Raw genomic sequence first — 21144 nt, 5'->3', positions numbered from 1 at the left:
TCATATATATACTATGAACAAAGGAGCACCTTACTTTTTTAACCCAGTGAAATAAATACAGGCTTGTAAGTATCATCAAGGGTTGATGGGAAGATGGTGGTGATGGTGACGGCGACGATGATCACTACAACAGTAGCTAATATTTACATAGTGTTTACTCAGTGCTTTTGGGAGGTTCTAAGTGTCTTACATATATTAACCTGACCAATCCTCACAACAGCCCTTTGACGGTAAGTAGTGCTATCATCCTAATTTTCAGATGAGGAATCTGGTGCACAGAGAGGTTAAGTAATTAACCCAAAGCCATATAATTAGGAAACTAGGAGATTCATACCCAGGCCATCTGGCTCCAAAGTCCACGCTCGTAATCACCACGCTGTTTACTGTGTGCCCGGGAGTAGCTGTAGAAGAGGATCGCTTCATGGAGGAGGTAGGGGAAATATTGTATTTTGAGGAGGCATTTACATTTGTGTGTTAGATATGTTTCTAAGTGATCTCATGATGTAAAACTCATACTTCAAGACTAATTTTCCCATAGGAAAATATGTAAGGGGGATATTTGGGGGAAGATGCGTGAATGTACAGCATTGTCGCTTATTTTTACCTTAATACTTCTTTTAATTTTTTCCTTCATTACCTCTCATTTTTTTAGAGTGCTCATTCCTAAATGAACAGCACACAGGGTGTCATAGTGAATGTTTGGCCTTCTTCATAATGTTTTATCAGAACTAGCTTCTGTTCCAAAGTTACTGTTTGGGGGGTTGTGTTTTTCAGCACTATCACTAGAACCGCTGCTTAATGAACATTGTAGGATATGAAAATATTTTCAGTTATAATAACGGTTTATAAAGCAACAGCACATTAGTCATAATCACTTGCAGAAGTTCCACTGTCTGTAAACAGCCGTGCAGTTCACGCAGTGCTGAGCAAAGGAGGGGTTTCTGCTTATCAGCTAAAATGGCACCACCATGTGGCTATAGCATAAAACCTGATTACGGTTCACCAGACCCTCCAGCTTTGACTCTACTCTCTTTTCCTGACAATTCCTGAAGTGTAGAGAATTCATATTATTTCCTTTCTTACCTAAAGTAAGACATCTGAGGTCTTTCGGGTTTTTTCTCACTGTTTCAAATTTATTTGAACTCTACCATGTTAACCAGTACAAAAATCCATGATGATTAGACTGGCAACTCATAGGAACTGATGGATCGTGGTATTTAAGCTAGTCAAGAAAGAAGTGGAACTATCAAGAAACCATAAGGAAAGGATAACGCAGAGGAGTCAAGGGAAGGGGGATTTTGATGAGATCAAAGAACCAGCATAGGGCTTCCCTGGTGGCACAGTGGTTGAGAGTCCGCCTGCCGATGCAGGGGACGCTGGTTCGTGCCCCGGTCCGGGAAGATCCCACATGCCGCGGAGCGGCTGGGCCCGTGAGCCATGGCCACTGAGCCTGCGCGTCCGGAGCCTGTGCTCCGCAACGGGAGAGCCCCACAGCAGTGAGAGGGCCGCGTACCGCAAAAAAAAAAACAAAACTGAAACCCCATCGTGTCTCTCCTCTTGCACTGGTTTCCCATTTCACTGCACCTCCCCACCCCCAGCATCCTGTTTACCTCCTGTTCCTCTCCCCTTGTTCACACAGCTCTAGCTGCTTTGTTCTTTTCATTATTTCTTCAACATGCTTGGCATCCTCCTGGCTTTGGACCTTTTTAGTAGTTGTTCCTACTGCTTAGGACTCTGCTCTGAATAAGCATGCCTAATTCTCTTGCCTCTTTTTTTTTTTTTGCTAAAGGTTTGCCCGGACCATTCTCTGTAAGACTTTCTCCCACCACATCCTCAGGGATACTCCCAGACCCCCTCAAGCTGCTCTACCTTTTCTGTATTTTCCAGAGCATTTATCACATCCTAGTACCCTAGATCATTTTGTTATTTATTATATTACGCTGATTGTTCACTGTCTGTTTCCTCCTGCTAGACTATGAGCCCTGAAAGGGCAGGGACCTTTGCTTACTCTGTGCTCAAGCACTTACAGCAACATTGTCACAGAGCAGATGCTTGAGAAAGACTCGCTCAGTGTTGATGGAACCTTGTGGCAAGCTTAAACCTAATGTCATATGTTCTCATCATTGGTCATTGCCACCTTCTTTTGTACTTTCATCCCCATTCCTCTTTGTGCTTTCTCTCCCCGGATGCAGCCTCCTATTACTTCCCTGCCTCCCATACCCTACACTGCCTTTTTAAACCCCAATTTCATGGTTAGGATGTATCCCCACACTCTCAGTCCCTGCACTGAATCTTCTCTCTTCACCACCTCTTTAACTGAAACCTGGTTCTCCCCTCAGGACTCCCAAACCCCTGGAGCATTTGGAAGTAAAAGCTGCTTGTTCTTTCACACTCCCCACCCTTCGGGGTCTGGAGGTGCAGTTGGTGTCTTCTTTGTTTTCACTGCTGTTGCTTAGCTATTATCCTTCTACCCTTAAGTACAAAGCTCTGTTCATATGAGGCTGGTACCAGCTTCTTCTCCTCCTTATAGCTGCCACCTACTGACTCCTAGGCCTCTCTCTCATTTACTATAGCATCTGGCTCAGTCTTTCTTTCCGTCCATGGCTTATCATCCTTAACATGCCCATGTGTATGGCCCATCCTTGGCATCCAATTCATTAACTGGCTCAGTCACACTGCCTTTCATTCACATCTGTGTCATTTCAGTCCCCCACTCATGGCCGAATCCAGATCATGTTGTCATGGAGATCTACTCCTTTTGAACATCTCTGGTCTAAATATACTGCTCTCCAATCACAACTTCCATTTCTTCTACTATGCTGTTTTTTTTTTTTGTTTTTTTTTTTTTTTGCAGTACACGGGCCTCTCACTGTTGTGGCCTCTCCCGTTGCGGAGCACAGGCTCCGGACGCACAGGCTCAGCGGCCATGGCTCACGGGCCCAGCCGCTCCGTGGCATGTGGGATCTTCCCGGACCGGGGCACAAACCCATGTCCCCTGCATCGGCAGGCAGACTCTCAACCACTGCGTCACCAGGGAAGCCCAGGGTTTCAGTTTTAATAGGACCACTCTGGCTGATGTGTTGAGGGTAGACTATAGAGCAACAATGAAAGCAGAGAGATAAGCTAGACTATTGCTTGACTTGGACCACGGTGGAAAGGTGGAAGCGCTAACAGAATTCGTCCAAGAAATTGTCTGGTGGGCAGAGGAGTGCGCTTAGGCCTTTTAGGAGACAGCTATAGCCTGCATTGATTACAGAAGCTCCAGGGAATGGTGGCTGAACGTAGGTTCTGATGGACTGGTTAGAGAACTGGTCTGCAAGTACTGGAAGAACTGTTTATGGCAGTGGATTTGGACTTGGACTAGACGGTCTCAAAGACAGCTTTCAGGTGTTGGCTCGCTGAGTCTTCCATCGTTAGATGCCTGGCTCTGCTTTGCTAAATGTTGTGTGGCTCAACAGTATACGTGAGTCGATCTGCTACTAGTTTCTAGAGGCTGTCTGTACTAGACAATTCAGAGCAAACTTTGGAGGCCACACACCATAAGACAATTTGGAAGGTTCGTGCCCCGGTCCGGGAAGATCCCATATGCCGCGTAGTGGCTGGGCCCGTGAGCCATGGCCGCTGAGCCTGCGCATCCGGAGCCTGTGCTCTGCAATGGGAGAGGCCACAACAGTGAGAGGCCCGCGTACCGCAAAAAAAAAAAAAAAAAAAAAGATGACATAAACAGATGGAGAAATATACCACGTTTTTGGATTGGAAGAATCAATATTGTGAAAATGACTCTACTACCCAAAGCAATCTACAGATTCAATGCAATCCCTATCAAACTACCAATGGCATTCTTCACAGAATTAGAACAAAAATTTTTACAATTTGTATGGAAATACAAAAGACCCCGAATAGCCAAAGCAATCTTGAGAAAGAAAAACAGAACTGGAGGAATCAGGCTCCCCGACTTCAAAGTATACTACAAAGCTACGGTAACCAAGACAGTATGGTACTGGCACAAAAACAGAAATATAGATCAATGGTACAGGATAGAAAGCCCAGAGGTAAACCCACGCACGTATGGGTTATGACAAAGTAGGCAAGAATGTACAATGGAGAAAAGACAGCCTCTTCAATAAGTGGTGCTGGGAAAACTGGACAGCTACATGTAAAAGAATGAAATTAGGACTTCCCTGGTGACACAGTGGTTACGAATCCACCTGCCAATGCAGGGGACATGGGTTCGATCCCTGGTCCGGTAAGATCCCACATGCCGCAGAGCAGCTAAACCTGTGCACCACAACTACTGAGCCTGCACTCTAGAGCCTGCGAGCCACAACTGCTGAGCCTGCACGCCACAACTACTGAAGCCTGCACACCTAGAGCCTGTGTTCTGCAAGAAGAAAAGCCACCACAATGAGAAGCCCATGCACTGCAACAGAGCAGCCCCTGCTCACCACAACTGGAGAAAGCCCGTACACAGCAACGAAGACCCCACACAGCCATAAATAAATAAATAAATAAATAAATAAATAAATAAATAAATAAATAAATAAAGTTATTTGTTTATTTTTTTAAGAGAATGAAATTAGAACACTACCTAATTCCATACACAAAAATAAATTCAAAATGGATTAAAGACCTCAATGTAAGACCAGACACTATAAAACTCTTAGAGGAAAACATAGGAGAAACACTCTCTGACATAAACTACAGCATGATCTTTTTTTGACCCACCTCCTAGAGTAAGGAAAATAAAAACAAAAGTAATTAAATGGGACCTAATTAAACTTAAAAGCTTCTACACAGCAAAGGAAACCATAAACACGACAAAAAGACAACCCTCAGAATGGGAGAAAATATTTGCAAATGAAGCAATGGGCAAAGAGTTAATCTCCAAAATATACAAACAGCTCATGGAGCTCAATATCAAAAAAACAAACAACCCGATTAAAAAGTGGGCAGAAGACCTAAACAGACATTTCACCAAAGAAGACATACAGATGGCCAAGAGGCACATGAAAAGATGTTCAACATCACTAATCATTAGAGAAATGCAAATCAAAACTACAATGAGGTATCACCTCACACCAGTCAGAATGGCCATCGTCAGAAAATCTACAAACAACAAATGCTGGAGAGGGTGTGGAGAAAAGGGAACCCTTTTGTACTGTTGATGGGAATGTAAATTGATACAGCCACTATGGAGAACAGTATGGAGGTTCCTTAAAAAACTAAAAATAGAACTACCATATGACCCAGCAATCCCACTACTGGGTATATACACTGAGAAAACCATAATTCAAAAAGAGTCATGTACCAAAATGTTCATTGCAACTCTATTTACAATAGCCAGAACATGGAAACAACCTAAATGTCCAGTGACAGATGAATGGACAAAGAAGATGTGGTACATATATACAATGGAATATTACTCAGCCATAAAAAGGAATGAAATTGGGTCATTTGTAGAGATGTGGATGCACCTAGAGTCTGTCATATAGAGTGAAGTAAGCCAGAAAGAGAAAAACATGTCATATATTGACGCATATTTGTGGAATATAGAAAAATGGTACAGATGAACCTATTTGCAGGGGGAATAGAGACGTAGACGAGAATGGACATGGGGTGGGCGGGGAAGGGGAGGGTGGGACGAATTGGGAGATTAGGTTTGACATAAATACGCTACCATGTGTAAAATAGATAGCTAGTGGGAATCTGCTGTATGGCACACGGAGCTCAGCTCAGTGCTCTGTGATGACCCAGATGGATAAGATGGGGTGGGGGAGAGGGAGGTCCAAGCGGGAGGGGATATAGATATACATATAGCTGATTCACTTCATTGTACAGCAGAAACTAACACAACATTGTAAAGCAATTATACTCCAATAAAAAAAATAAAATAAAACTTAAAAAAAAAAAAAAAGAATGGTATAAGCACTGCCAGCCTTTTTCATCTTAAGGCTCAGATGCACAGTTTCTCACGATGCTGGCAGATATAACCTGTGAGTAAAATTTGAGAACTCAAGCTCAACAGTAATACTAATCATGCTACAAGACACATTTCTGAGCGCTTTGTAGCACTATGACTTGATGCTATTATCCTGATTTTCTAGACGAGGCAACTAAGGCTCAGAGAGGTTAAATTACTGCCCAGAGGCAAAGCTGGGCTTCAAACCAAGGCAGTCTTTCTCCAGCGTCCATTTTGTTTACCACTGTCCTGTACTATCCCCTTCCGTGCCAGTAAGACCGCACTAGGATCGTTAGGTTCCATCTGAGCATCACATTGGTAAACCAAGATGTGTGCACAAGCAGGTGAAGTTATAGTAAAGAGCCTGTAGGTCACTTAAGGTGAGGAGTAGGGGATATATAACCTGGAAAGGAGAGAAAAATATAAAAACTGTGTTCAGCTACTTTAAGGATTAATACTGTGAAAGAGGAATTAAGCTTCTCATTTTATGCCAAGGGCAATGGGTAGTAACTGAACAAAGACAGGTATTAGTTCCACCTAAGGAAGTGTTTTCTGATGGGTAAAGTTGTTCAGCAGTCCATATGGGGCTTCATGAAGTAGTGAAGTGTCGTATTCACGATAAAGTCTGGATGGTAAATGTAAAAAGAGCACCAGATGACAAAGGAACTCAAATCTGTAACATAGGGGGAAAAGATTGAAAGAGTTCACGTTAATAAAAAGGTACACAGGGGCTTCCCTGATGGCGCAGTGGTTGAGAGTCCGCTTGCCGACGCAGGGGACACGGGTTCGTGCCCTGGTCCGGGAGGATCCCACGTGCCGCGGAGCGGCTGGGCCCGTGAGCCATGGCCGCTGAGCCTGCGCATCCGGGGCCTGTGCTCCGCAACGGGAGAGGCCACAGCGGTGAGAGGCCCACGTACCGCAAAAAAAAAAAAGTTACACAGGATGATCCGAAAGATTTCTTGCAATTCTTATGAGTCTAGAATTCTGTCTTCTAAAATTCCATGAAGAATTTTTGTGGAGCAGTGCTCTAGTAACGTCCTTCTGCTATTTAGAGGTCAAGCCCTGTTGCTCCCTGACAAGGTCTGGAGTGCTTAGGCTGCAATTCTAGACCATTCACAGTCTAACCCCCAGCCTGCCATTCCAGTCCTTTGCCTCCCTACTTCCCATTACCCCACCCCCACCCAGTGCTCTAGCCGAGCGGAACTATCTCTGTGCCTTCTTCCTTCCTGCGGTTTTGGATTTACTGACACAATTTTCTTTTCCCAATATACCATTCTCCCACCTTTGCTTTTTGCTTATTCAAATTCTAAGCATTCGTTGAAGCCCTTGATCAATTTAACAACATTTAGGAAGCCTTTCCTTTTACTCCTCAACCTACCTGCGCCTCCCTCCTCTGAATTGCATTTTATATTTACATTTTTGGGGACTCCTCTCCTCTTCTACCTTGTATGTAGTTATTTAAATGTTTTCTCTCTCCCACTCACTGTAACTTCCTTGAGAATAGGGGTCATGTCTTAGTCATCTGCATCCCTTTGATGTCTGGTACATAGGAGTTGCTCAGTAAATGTAATAAGTAGATGAATGAAAAGCTCACTTTATATATGCTAAAGAGGAAATGGGGACTTGTTAGAATTCAAGAGTTCTGGAGTAAAATTTTCAATCTCCAGACCTGCTTTTCTAATTTTTATTTTACCATCCTCTTTGCAATTTTAATTCACTTAACTGTCTCTCCCTATATGTGTCAGGCACTGTTCTAAACTCTGGATACAGTAATGGACAAAGTAGACAAAAATCCCTGCCTCTTCATAGAGCTTGGTTTTTTGTTTTTTTGTTTTTTGTGGAGGAGATAGACAATGAGAAGTAAGTAAAATATGTGCTTTTTTTGGTACACTAATATTTTTTTATTTTTTGTTTTCTTTTTTCTTCTTTTTTTTAATTGACATATAGTTGATGTGCAATATTATATAATTTGCAGGTGTACAATATAGTGATTCACAATTTTCAAAGCATATACTCCGTTTATAATTATTATAAAATATTGGCTATAGTTGCTGTGTTGTACAATATATCCTTGTAGCTTATTTTATAATATTTGCTATTTTAGGTAGCAGTAAATAAGAAAAATAGAGGAGGATAGATAACATTGGGAAGGGAGCAGTTTTAGATAGGTTGTCCAGAAGAGAAGATATTTGAATCAATGCCACCTTGATTTTTTTTTTACATTTTATTTTAAAATAATTTTAGACTTACAGAAAAGTTGCAAAAATAGTAGAGACAGTTCATGTAAACCCTTCAATAATAGGATCCGCTGATGCTAACAACACATATAACTACATAAAACTATAGTACAATTATCAAAACCAGAAAATTAACGTGAGTACAATACTCTTAACTAAATTACAGGCCTTATTTTAATTATACCAGTCTTTTTTTTTTTTCTCCCAGTATTCTTATTTCTGTTTCAGAATCCTTTCCGGGCCCCACACTGCATTTACTTCTTGTATCTCCTTAGTCTCCTCCAACCTGAGACTGTTCCTCAGGCTTTCCTTATCATTCATGACCTTGACACTGTGGATGCGTGCTGGTCACTTATTTTGTAGAATGTCTCTCAACTTGGGTTTTTCTAATGTTTCGTCATGATTATATTGAAGTGATACATATTTGGCAAAAATATCACAGAAGTGGCATTGTGCCCCTCTCAGTTCATCATATCAGGAGGTACCTGGTGTCAGCCTCTCTCATTGCTGTTGATGTTATCCTTGATCACTCGGTTAATGTGGTGGCTACCTGATTTCTCCAGTGGAAAGTCACTATTTCTCCCTTTGTTATTGATTACTATCTTGGGAGTGAGACTTTGCTAGTATCCTGTTTCTCCTCAGACTTTTGCCTTGATTATATCATTCATCAGTGGAGCTGCCCTATACAGTTATTACTGTGGTGTTTACCTAATGAATGATAATTTTATATTTTATTCTGTAGATGATAATTCAGTATTATCATTTATTTATTTTGTTGCTCAAATTGTTCTAGCTTTGGCCAGTGGGAGCTCCTCCAGGTTGGCTCCTGTATCTTCCCCAGCCCTGGAATCAACGATTTCTTCAATGAGCCCTGGTCCCTTTTTTTTTTTTTCAATGGTATTTAGGAAACAAGACCTGGGCACTAGGCCCCCTTTTTTTTTTTTTTTAAACTAGCTGCTTTTTTTTTTTTTTAATTTATTTATTTTATTTATTTTTGGCTGCATTGGGTCTTCGTTGCTGCGCTCAGGCTTTCTCTAGTTGCAGCAAGCGGGGGCTGCTCTTCATTGCGATGCACGGGCTTCTCATAGCCATGGCTTCTCTTGTTGCGGAGCACGGGCTCTAGGCATGCGTGCTTCAGTAGCTGTGGCACACGGGCTCCAGTAGTTGTGGCACTCAGGCTCAGTAGTTGTGGCGCACGGGCTTAGTTGCTCCGCAGCATGTGGGATCTTCCCAGACCAGGGCTCGAACCCGTGTCCCCTGCATTGGCAGGCGGATTCTTAACCACTGTGCCACCAGGGAAGCCCTAGGCCACCTTCTTCTTAGAACTTTCTGGACCCTTCCACTCGCCTGTCCTTTCCCACCTCCTTTCTCTTCTGAGGACAGTTACTGCTTCCTCACTCTGCTGTTATACCCAGGTATTCTTCTTTTGTATCTCTCCCTCCCCTATGATAAACCTTAGCTCCTCTCTTTTGGATTGTCTCTCACTAGTTTCGTCTTTAGTCCATTTTTTTCCTACTGAATTCCAGTCCCAAATTTTATTTCCTAATTCCTTTAGTGAGCACTCCTGGCACTCCATGGGCCATAGCAGGTACTGAAAGTTAATTTTGTAGTTCACTATAATACTTACCTTAAAGCAAAATGAATTACAGTGTACAGGCTATATGTTTGAATGTTACTGTGTTGTTCATTTATTATACTATGTTCGGAAAGAAAATGCCCTTTATATTTGAGACAGTAAAATATAAATGAGAAATATAACTCTTGTTTTTTCAGGATTATGGCTAAATAAATGCAGAAATTAATTGATATGTGGGAGGTCCCAGGCCAGTTAACTGTAATTTAGAGCAAGATCCCATTGAAGCCAAGGTCATGAGTAAATTCTTTAGGTAGGCCGGTTAATTTTGTTCAGGAACATAGCAAGAAATTGAATTCCTGACTGCAGCTTACCATCTCACTCTGTGGTTGCAAGAGGGACAGATGATGGAGGATGGATGATTCCGTTTAAAAAAAGAGAGAGAGAGAAAGAAATCCGTCCCCAGTACTAGAACAGAAACCAAAATTACATTTACTCACAGATGGTGAGTTATCCTCATTTGGTTTAAATGATAGCACATTATTACCACAGATGTTTCTAGAAAAAAAGACTGTTTATCTTTATAATCAAGCCTTATCTCAATTATTTTAATCATCTTTTTGGATTGTTTATAATAAAATGAATCACTTAAAGCCTCTAGAGTTTAATTCACAGAATTCTGCTCTATCTAAAGTTGATTGAAAATTCAAGCTGTGTGTTGAATAATATTTGTACCATACCACATTACAGCACATTATAGTCTTTTGGGTGGTTCACTAATATATCCTGATAAAATAATTGTCGGGTATGTAATAATAGCTTTGTGCATGAGATTGATGTAAAAGAGGTTGTTTCAAATTGGAAATGCTTTTTAGTAAGGTCTTTGTGAAAGTGCAGAATAGTGTGTGTACTTACTGATTTGTTCTTTCTTAAAATATAAATTAAACATTTAGAAATTTTAGAACGACCTTTTGGGTTGTTAAGAGAAGCACAGTGCCTCTTACTCCTGAGACATTAGCCAGCTAATGTCAACTGAAGAAGATGAGCCAAAAGTTTTTGAAGTTTCCTTTGAGTTGCAGCAGTGAAGCCAAATTTGTAGAAGACTTATTCTTCCAATTTTGGGCAAGTAAACATTAAGATTTGGAAGCCCATGACATAGTAATTGACTTTCAACCAAATAAAATATTTTTCAATCGAATGTTATTTGACATAGCCTTGTAAAATATTTGTGTAATATCCTGTGTGGGAATATATACTCTTTGGATAAATCTGTCTATACAGTTAAACAAGTTGGCTATTCAGAGTAAATAGTATTAATATCATTCTAAACATCCTCTTCTTACGGGTATTGCGTGAAGTCTGGGAAAGGCAATACCAGGTAATTAGTTTTGGGGGGACCCTCCTGCATAAACAGAGACATAAAGAACAGGCTCTGAAACCCTAAGATGCTTATTTCTCCTTTCGAGTTTGGAAGGAAATAAATAAAGTAAGTGTGTCCTCCAGGAGCTCAGTTAGAAGATGACAGCTCAAAGTTCTCACTGTCTGCGTCCACAGCAGGGCCTGCCCCTGGCTCCTATTTGGCCTACTAGTGAGCATTTGGAATGTCATGATGATGGGTCAGAATTCATCCGCATCTGTGCAGGTTCCCAGCCACCATCATACCACCTCGTACGTAATGATGTAAGGGTTCCTGGGCCCTTCTTTTCTTTGGTTTAGTGAATTATCCATGTCATTTGAGGATTAAGAACTTTGCCATATCTAGTGTTTGAAACAAAGGTCATGCTTTTCAGGGGGAATGAGCCAGAAGATAACTTCTCTTTTAGTGTAAATAGGAAACTAGGGAAAATAGAAGTTACTGGCACTAACTGAACTTTTCATTTCATTCACTTAAGACACTTGACAAATCATAGGATTTGAGTGGCTAGGTGGTTTCACGCTGGGTGATTTTTAATGCCTTTATTTTATATCCACCTTTTAGAATACTTTCATGGTTGTTGTTAGTTGCATATAGAAAGTTGACTGAAATTTCAAGAGTTTTTTCATAGCCTCTTAATATTGCCTCGCTTAAGATCTTCCCCCATCTCGTATTAGGAGTCTCTCTCTGTTCCCAGCCCAAGTGTCTTTTGTTTCCCTGTCAGTTCTCTGTCTCCAGAGCAGAATACTGAGTGCCACTGTGGTGTGCCCACCTCCCCTTGGACGGCCCCACCTCAGGGTACCACAATAACCAATGCTCATGTCCAGAGACACACTTTTCTGCGTCCTTACGTGTGAGTTTCCACCCATGGGAATACGACTAGCCAGCCTCCTCCCCTGGGGCTGGGACCCGGCAGTAGCCCTCCAAGTGTCTTCTGATGTCGGCTCAAGCTTAAGAAACACAGCAGTAGATAATCCCCCAGACACACCAGCACTCTCCACCCTTAAGGCCTCTGCTCGGGCTTCTCCTTCTGGCCTCGATTGCTTTCCCCCAGATCCCTGCACACCTCACCCCTGCACCTCCTTCAGGTCTTTACTCACATGAGCAAATGAAGCCTCTCTCTCAGTGAGGCCTGCCTGACCTCTTTGTTTAAATTTCAGCACTTCCAATCCCCCTAATCCTGCTCTAGGTTTTCCTTTTCCACAGCATTTATCACCTAGCGTGCTATGTAATTATTATTATTCTTTCAGATAATATAAGCTCCAGGAAGGCAGAGCTCTGCGTATTTTGTGCACTGATGTATCTTAGGTCATATCTGGAACATAGTGGGTTAATATTTGCTGAATGGAAGAGAGAGAGGCAGAGAGGAGGGGAGCTGTTGACCACTGAGTGATGGTTCCAGATGCTGCTTCAAGTAAACATTGTTTTTTGGAGAACAGCTCTCCACAGACTCTTGCAAGGTCAACTTTCTTGCCAAAATATTATTAGAGAAGCTAAGTTAAGAGTGGAGGCCCTGGTCGCTTTGCTGAAATAGTTACATTTTTTAAGCGTATAATAATTGTTCCATGCTCATGCATTCTTATAGCTGCAAAACCCTGGTCTAAAGACCTCCACTTTAGTACTCCTCAGTAAGTTAATTACTATGTAAATTGGCCTCACTGAATTTTTAATAGCTTCTCAGGGGTTCTCTTCTTGGCTCTCACCTGCCAGGATTGCATTCCAGTTCAAGCAGAGTAAAATATTCTGATTTATGTTATTAGAATAAAGTTTCTCAGGTGACGTTATTTTATTCTATTTCTGAGTCTTTCTTCGAGGGTGAAGAACATGCTGGAATTATCAGGCTCATATGAAGGCTTTTTTTTCTCCTGTTTTAAAACTCATTTTGGACTTTTTTCCCCTGGCTGTTTTCTCTCTCTCTCTCTCTCTGAAATATTGTTATCTTAATTACTTTTTACTTTTAGGTGGCGACTAGGAAGCACTAAAGCATAAAAGGGACAGCTCTGTGCTGGGCTTCTCTCCTTAAAAGGGGAGACGAGCACACTCCTGCCATTTCCTTCAAACCCCAAATGATCTGTGCAGAAGTTTGACCAGTAGAGTGGTTCTCTCTCCCGTTCTAACCCTCCTTGAGTTTCCTGTCCACTAAAGACAGAGATCAAGTCCTACTCATGAGTTACCAGTGCCTCTCATGGAACAGTAAACACAATCATAAATGGTTTCAGAAACTGCGGGAATAATGCTGGCACCTGATTTTTAGGACCATTCAGTCCCCTATGAGGAATATAGTATGAAATACATGACCTCACATGCACAAATGCATGCGCACTCACACAACCCCGCACACGTGCAGGGTGCCGTTCTAGCTTTCCAAGTCACCGATTTTTTTTTTTTGCGGTACGCGGGCCTCTCACTGCTGTGGCCTCTCCGTTGCGGAGCACAGGCTCCGGACGCGGAGGCTCAGCGGCCATGGCTCACGGGCCCAGCCGCTCCACGGCACGTGGGATCTTCCCAGACCGGGGCACGAACTTGTGTCCCCTGCATCGGCAGGCAGACTCTCAACGACTGCGCCACCAGGGAAGCCCCAAGTCACCGATTTTATACATTGAGAGGGAAGCAAATGGGAAAGCTTAACCAAGGACAGGACAAGGACTGTAGGAAGCACAGAAATTTTTAAATGTTGTTATTAGAATTCCTTCTGTACTGGTCTTACGTAAGAACGAATCTGCTTACACTGATTCTCCTTCCATCAAGGCGAGGATTCCAAAAGAATGAGCACAGTCGCCTGGAGCATTGTTTTCAAATGCAGGTTTCTGGATCCCACCTCAGATTCTGATTCAGTGGTCTGGTGATGAACTCAGGAATCTGGCTTTTCAAACAGTTCTCTGAGTGATCCCGATAATCTGCCAGATTGGAGAACCACTACTGTATGGCCCAGTTTTCTCTAGTTCCCTGCCCTAGATGCAAGAGGGAGGGGATATGGAGATATATGTATACGTATAGCTGATTCACTTTGTTATACAGCAAAAACTAACCATTGGAAAGCAATTATACTCCAATAAAGATGTTAAAAAAAATTTTTTTTTAAACCAAGGAAATGATGGCTAGGGTTAACAGTAGCCTTGATAGGATTGGAACTGTTTTATCTTCCGTTCCTACAAAAGACAAGAGAACTTTCACTTCATGAACCTTAAAATAGAAGATTCCTTTTAAGTAGATTTTTGACATGTAGCCCAAATATGAGAATTATCACAATTATTTTGTAAATTAAACAAATAGTAGCAAAAAATATTAAAGGCTATGGTCTTTTAAAATGTTGCATCTGCTCTTTTTTTTTTTTTTTTTTAATATGTATTTATTTATTTGGTTGTGCCGGGTCTTAGTTGCAGCTCCAGGGCTCCTTAGTTGTGGCATGCGAACTCTTAGTTGCAGCATGCATGTGGGATCTAGTTCCCTGACCAGGGATCAAACCCGGGTCCCCTGCATTGGGAGCGTGGAGTTCTGTCCACTGAGCCACCAGGGAAGTCCCAGCATCTGCTCTTCAGTCTGACTTAAGTATCCCTCTTTTGACTCAACTCCTTTTTCTTTGTTGTTTATCATCTGGTTACATTTATTGAGCACTTGCTGTGTGCCAGGCCCTCTGCTAGGTATTTTTTTTTTTACAGGTGTTCTCATTTAGTCTTCCCAACAGGCATATGAACTGTAAGGATAATTTACATTTTGCAAGTGAGGAAACAGGCTAAAGAGAATTTAGAGATAAGAGAATGGCTTGTCCAAGATTATTTCAGTCCCTCTTATCTTTGAGCCATAAAAAAGCTATTCTTTCTTTGAAATCTTAAATTTTTGTCTCCTCCTGCCTCACAAATCCATTTGCCTATTAGATCAATTTGTTTAACCTAAAGCATTCATAATATAACTAAGTTCTTGGTTTTGACAGTATCTGTATACAGTGTTGTAGTCTTTGGAATGTTTGAACAGTTATACCCATTGCTACTTCAGGGAGTATTAGAACACTCAGGCTTTCCTCATACATAATAATGAAACTGCACTGCACATGTAGTGGCTTCATGTCATATTTACTTTTAGGATAGCCATTCTTGATAAGCAAACTAACTCTGGTATTTGTTATAATGTCTTTCATTATTTCTGTTTAATTAAACATACGGTAGATTTGTAAGCAGTTTACAGGATATTTTCTCTTCCTTTCAATGGGTAAGAATTAGATTAAACTTAGTTTTTACTTTGTGATCTCAAAGAGTATAAAAATTTGGTCTTTATTACAAATCATTACATCTTGAATATAGTCATGAAAACTAAAACTCTTAACTGAAAAATGATGAATATCTGATTTTTCTATAGCAAAAAAATTTTTGCCCAGTTCTCCAAACCGTGGTTTCCGATGACCGAAGGACACAAGTTCACAATGCAAGGTTTTCTCTTCTCTAGTTGTGGTGCGCGGGCTCCAGAGTGCGTGAGCTCTGTAGTTTGCGGCACATAGGCTGTCTTGTTCAGGCTCAGCAGTTGTGGCACGCAGGCTTAGTTGCCCCGCGACATGTGGGATCTGAGTTCCCCAACTAAGGATCGAACCCGTGTCCCCTGCATCTGAAGGTGGATTCTTTACCACTGAACGACCAGGGAAGTCCTTGTCTCTGCTATTACTTTTGATAGAATTATTTTCTTTGGTATAATCAGAAATTTGTGATTCACAAACTAAAATTTCCTAAAAGAGTCTCTACTATGTACGTTGAAAAATAGAACCATTTACCATTCTTCATCTGTCCCAATCTTGACTCTTCTGTTAGGCTGACCATATGAAAGTTACTGAGATTGTTTCATTGCCTCTACAATTACTGTTCAAGTCATTTATTGCAATCCTTACAAAGTATTTCGTAATCTGATTTATGCCAAGAAATAATGGCTCCCAGATAGTTATAGAACTGTTTATCTTTAATGGATGATAAGTGAAGACTGAATTATTTCTGATAAAAAGAGTGACTAACAAATTATGTATAATAATTTGTTCTGTGGGTTCTGCTTATTTTATTAGTGTTCTGAAATCAGCTTTTCTACATAGTTGGGTTTTTTTTAAGTAAAATAATAAAAAAACTAAATAATTGTATTGATATTTGGTTCTTATGATTTTCGAAAGGATGTTTTTTTTTTGTTTTTGTGGTACGCGGGCCTCTCACCGTTGTGGCCTCTCCCGTTGCGGAGCACAGGTTCCCGACATGCAGGCTCAGCGGCCATGGCTCATGGGCCCAGCCACTCCACGGCATGTGGGATCTTCCCAGACCGGGGCACGAACCCATGTCCCCTGCATCGGCAGGCAGACTCTCAACCACTGTGCCACCAGGGAAGCCCTCAAAGGGATGTTCTTAATTGAGCATATATCCCAAAAGTTTCTGAAAACTTTTAAGGTGATATAAGGCTTTTTAAAGAAACCAAAGTCTTATTAAATACTAATATAGTTCATTACACACAGCAAAATTGGTCATTTGAGGGAACAAAACTGCTTTTGTTATGATGGCTTTCATTTCTGGGGCAAGTTGGAAGGGGCAGTGATTGGCATATAACTAATCACATCGAGGTAGCTGGTAAGCATCTGGCCATACAGTTAAAGTTTTTTTTGTACAGGGTTTGTTGGTTTTAGAGGATTCGAGGCCCTAAAACCCTAACATAGTTCTATGGAGACTGAATATGATTGATACTTAACAGTGAGTTTGAGACAGTTAATTAACTAATGTAACAATTTTTGTTTTCCTGTCAATTCAGCATACCCAGTTTCTTTATAGCAGTGGTCCCCAACCTTTTTGGCACCAGGTACTGGTTTCGTGGAAGACAGTTTTTCCATGGACCAGGGGCGTTGAGGGGAATGGTTTCAGGATGACTCAAGCACATCACATTTATTGTACACTTTATTTCTATTATTATTACTTTGTACTATATAATGAAATAATTATACAGCTCACCATAATGCTGACAGGAGGCGGAGCTCGGGCGGTAATGAGAGGATGCGGAACGGCTGTAAGTACAGATGAAGCTTCACTCGCTAGCCCGCCACTCACCTCCTGCTGTGCGGCCCAGTTCCTAACAGGCCACACAGATGGGTACCAGTCTGTGGCCCAGCGGTTGGGGACCCCTGCTTTATAGGATTCTTGCCTGGGAGCTCTGAGGGCAGTAGGAAGTAGCTTGGGCAGTGAACACTAATTGGTAGAAATCTAATCCATTTTGACACTTGGAAATATTGATATAGTCTTTAGCTCAAGCACAGCTTAAAATATGAATTTGGACAAATAGTTGAGGGGATTTCCTAATCTCTGACTAATATAGTGCCAATTATTAGATTGTCAAGATCACTACCCGTATGCCGCTCTTGAAGAAAACCTAATATACAAAAACCCCAACCTTTAAAAATGATAAGTTATAGACTAATTAGTTGTGTTCAGGAAGGATCTTGGCTCACCAAAACGATTTCTCACATGATCTTTCAAATAGAACTGACTCTGTTACATTTAAATAGGAAAGAGTTTTTTTAAAGCACTTAAAGTCAGCTTTTCTCTGGCGCTAGGTAAGTTAAGCCAGACCTGTGTTTAGTATCAAATTATATTTTTGCTCAGTGAGATTGGAAGGAATATATTTTATACCCATTTTCAGAAGTATGTTGAGTCACAAGAATAGTAACTAACTTGTTCATAGTCATACATCATACCTAGAATGTAGCCAAGTTTCCACCTACTGATAAATCCACCACCCCCCTCTTTTTTGACTTTTTTAAATTGTGAGAAAGTGAATATCCATGTAATCACTCTTCAGAACAAGAAATGGAACATTGCCAACAGCCCAGAAGTCTCAATATATGTACCCTGTCCCACTATAAATATACACTGTCTTGACTTTGAAGATGATTGTCTTCTTTTTCTTTATAACTTTACCATCTGTGTGTGTATAGTGCCAAACAATATGATTTCCTGTTTTTGAACTTTTTGTAAATGGAATCTTGCAGTTTATTTTCTTTTACACCTTTCTTCTTTCACTCAATGTCGTTTATGAAAGATGTTTATGTTGTTACACAAAGTTTGTTCCTTTCCACTGATGTATTAGTATTACATTGTGTAAATAGTCCACGATTTATGCATTTTACTAATGGTACACGTTTAGATTATTTCCAATTTTAAGCTACTAAAAAAAAAGTTGTCATGCTATCTTTATATATAAATACGTATGTATATATTTTAATCTCATTTGATTTTAAGTTTCTTGCTGTATTTTCTATATTTATATCTCCTCCATAGTGTTTAACATAATACGCTGCCTTGCACAGAATAGCTACTTATTAAATATTATTGAATGAATTTATTAATTCATTCAGCACGGTTGAAAATCAGCTTGAGAATACTTCCAGGTATCATAGACTAAGACCCTACCAGATGACACCCACTGCAGAAAACAGCCATAAAGCCTGGACAAATAATACAAAACACAGCTGCCTGTAGGTACTGGAGAGCAAATAGAAGCAGACTCTGGCAGGGAGTTCATGCTCATTTAGAAGAGGGAGATAGGAAGCTATATAAGTAAGTTTCCATGTCCGTGGCCTTTAGCCCAGGACTAAGCACAGTCCTTGCGGTTTACTTTGTAGTGGCGAGGGACTCACATGGAAAAACTGTTAGTTTTTCTGAGCTGGGGAACCCCAGAAGTGAGGCTGGAAAAGCATGAGGACTGAAGACGGTAGAGGAATCCCAGAAGGGGAAAGAACCAGAGGAGGAGCCCCCAGACTGTATCTGTCCACACCTCTGACTGATCTCTGAACCATATGTGGAAAACAGACTCAGAGCAGCTCAGCCAAAGATGAGAATTCTAAACTAAGACCAGACTTGCCACCCTGAAGATACAGAAGAATGAACAGATGCAAGAAAACTCTGGTGAAGAGTATACTTTCACTTGGAGGATGGGAAATAGCAAACTCCATATCTCTGAGGTCTTTTAGCCTGAGGCTAATTGCAGTCCATGGCACATACAGCAGAGATGGGACACATGGGGAAAGTTGTAGCCTTTCTGGGCTGAAGAACAAAAAAAAAAAAAAAAAAAAAAGCTGAGAATCTATGAACTCTGAAAATAGTGGAGGAATCCCAGAAGAGAAGGAATCAGAGAAGAGGATCCCTAAACTCTGTCTACCCGCACCTCTGACTAAATCGTGAACCACCTATCTGTAGACCAAACTTTAAGCAGCCTAGATAAAGACAAAAGATCTGAACAGAGATTGGTGCTGCTTCTAAAAATATAGAGTTTGCAGTTTAAGCCCAGACAAGAATCTCCACAACTTAATATTATTCAGGATGCAATCCAAAATTTCCCAGCATCCACAGAACCAAGAAAATGGAACATGTTCTCTACATAAAAGAAAATCAATTGAGTTCAACCTCAAAACAAACCAGATGTTGGAACTAACAGACAAGGATTTAAAAGCAGTTACTATAACTCTGCTCAATGTTTTCATTGCATGAAACATGTTTTCAGTGCATGAAAATCTCAGCAGAGACATGAGAAGACTCAGCTGAGAAATAATGACAATAAAAAAGTCAGTAGTTTGCAGAGATGAGATGCTAATACCAAGCAGAATAAACACAAATAATCCCACATCAAGGCACATTATTGTCAAAACTGTTGAAAGCCAGCGATAAAGACCAGGAGAAAAATGGTATAGTACATACAGAGGGACAACAATCCAATTAGCATCACTTCTTATTAGAAACTGTATAGTGTTGAAGAGAATGGAACAGCGTCTTTAAAGTGCAAAAGAAAAACAACAGTCAACCCAGAATTCTGTATCCAGTGAAAAGATCATTCAAGAATTAAAACAAAACATAATCAGTAAAAGAAAACTAAGAGAACTTGTTGCCAGCGCATTTGCATTATAAAAAATGCTAAGAAAGTCCTTTGGGCTGAATGGAAATGATATCAGATAGAAACTCAGATTTTCAGAAAGAATGAATATTTACCAAAAATGGCAAATATCTAGATAAATGCAAAACGTTCATATCTATTCTGTCTCTATTTCTCTTCCTTCTACCCCCCAGTTTTTGCTTAGCTTTTTTTGTCTTAATTTTTAAATAAACCACATAAATTCCTTTTTTAAAAAAAATTTATTGGAGTATAATTGAGTATACAATGCTGTGTTCGTTTCTGCTGTACAGCAAAGCGAATCAGTTATACATATACATATGTCTATTTTTTTTTAGATTCTTTTCCCATAGAGGTCATTACAGAGTATTGTGTAGAGTTCCCTGTGCTATACAGTAGGTCCTTATTAGTTGTCTTAAATAAACTTATTCTTAAAACCAAAGTTATCACATTGTCTTGTAGGATTTATAATGTATGTAGATGTATCATATATACACACACACAACTGTAACATAAAGGATAAAAGAGGATGAATATGATCCTGTGTGTTGTGGCCCTGTATGACATTCTGTATTTTACATGAAGTACTAAATTGTTATCTGTAATTTTACCGTGAAAAGTTAAGGGTTTACATTGCAAACCTAGGGTAGCCACTATTTTAAAAATATGAAAATCAACAGCTAAAAAACCAATAGAAATCTAAAAAATATTCAAATAATTACCTCTCCCCCTCCCTAGGTAGGAAAGATGGAACAAAGGAACAAAACAGAGGATTCAAATAGAAACAAAAAATAAGATGATAGACCAACCTAAACATATCAATAATTACATTAAATGTTAATGCAGGGCTTCCCTGGTGGCGCAGTGGTTGAGAGTCCTCCTGCCGATGCAGGGGACGTGGGTTCGTGCCCCGGTCCGGGAAGATCCCACATGCCGTGGAGCGGCTGGGCCTGTGAGCCATGGCCGCTGGGCCTGCGCGTCCAGAGCCTGTGCTCCGCAACGGGAGAGGCCACAACAGTGAGAGGCCCGCGTACCGCAAAAAAAAAGTTAATGCACTAAATACTCATTA

The 21144-nt window shown here is 40.7% G+C and overlaps 1 protein-coding gene across 5 annotated transcripts in view; it reads left to right on the top strand.

Moving 5' to 3' along the window:
- DYM (dymeclin) overlaps positions 1 to 21144 on the top strand; it is a 370859-nt gene that overhangs the window by 309184 nt on the left and 40531 nt on the right. Inside the window, exon 17 of one of the 5 annotated variants that reach the window (XM_089895162.1) lies at positions 260 to 19270. The exons of the other annotated variants lie outside the window; for them this stretch is intronic. Within the exon in view, the coding sequence (XP_089751288.1) occupies positions 260 to 292 (33 nt within the window). The 3' untranslated portion in view covers positions 293 to 19270. Of the gene's footprint in view, positions 1 to 259; positions 19271 to 21144 lie in introns of those variants that run through there. 5 annotated transcript variants of the gene reach the window in all.

The sequence above is a fragment of the Delphinapterus leucas genome, chromosome 14, assembly GCF_059928025.1.
Source record: "Delphinapterus leucas isolate spDelLeu-1000000601 "Yukka" chromosome 14, BTC_Dleu_Yukka2, whole genome shotgun sequence".
Taxonomy (NCBI): Eukaryota; Metazoa; Chordata; class Mammalia; order Artiodactyla; family Monodontidae; genus Delphinapterus; species Delphinapterus leucas.
Note: the sequence above shows the minus strand (reverse complement) of the source record. Positions and strands in the feature narration are given on the sequence as shown.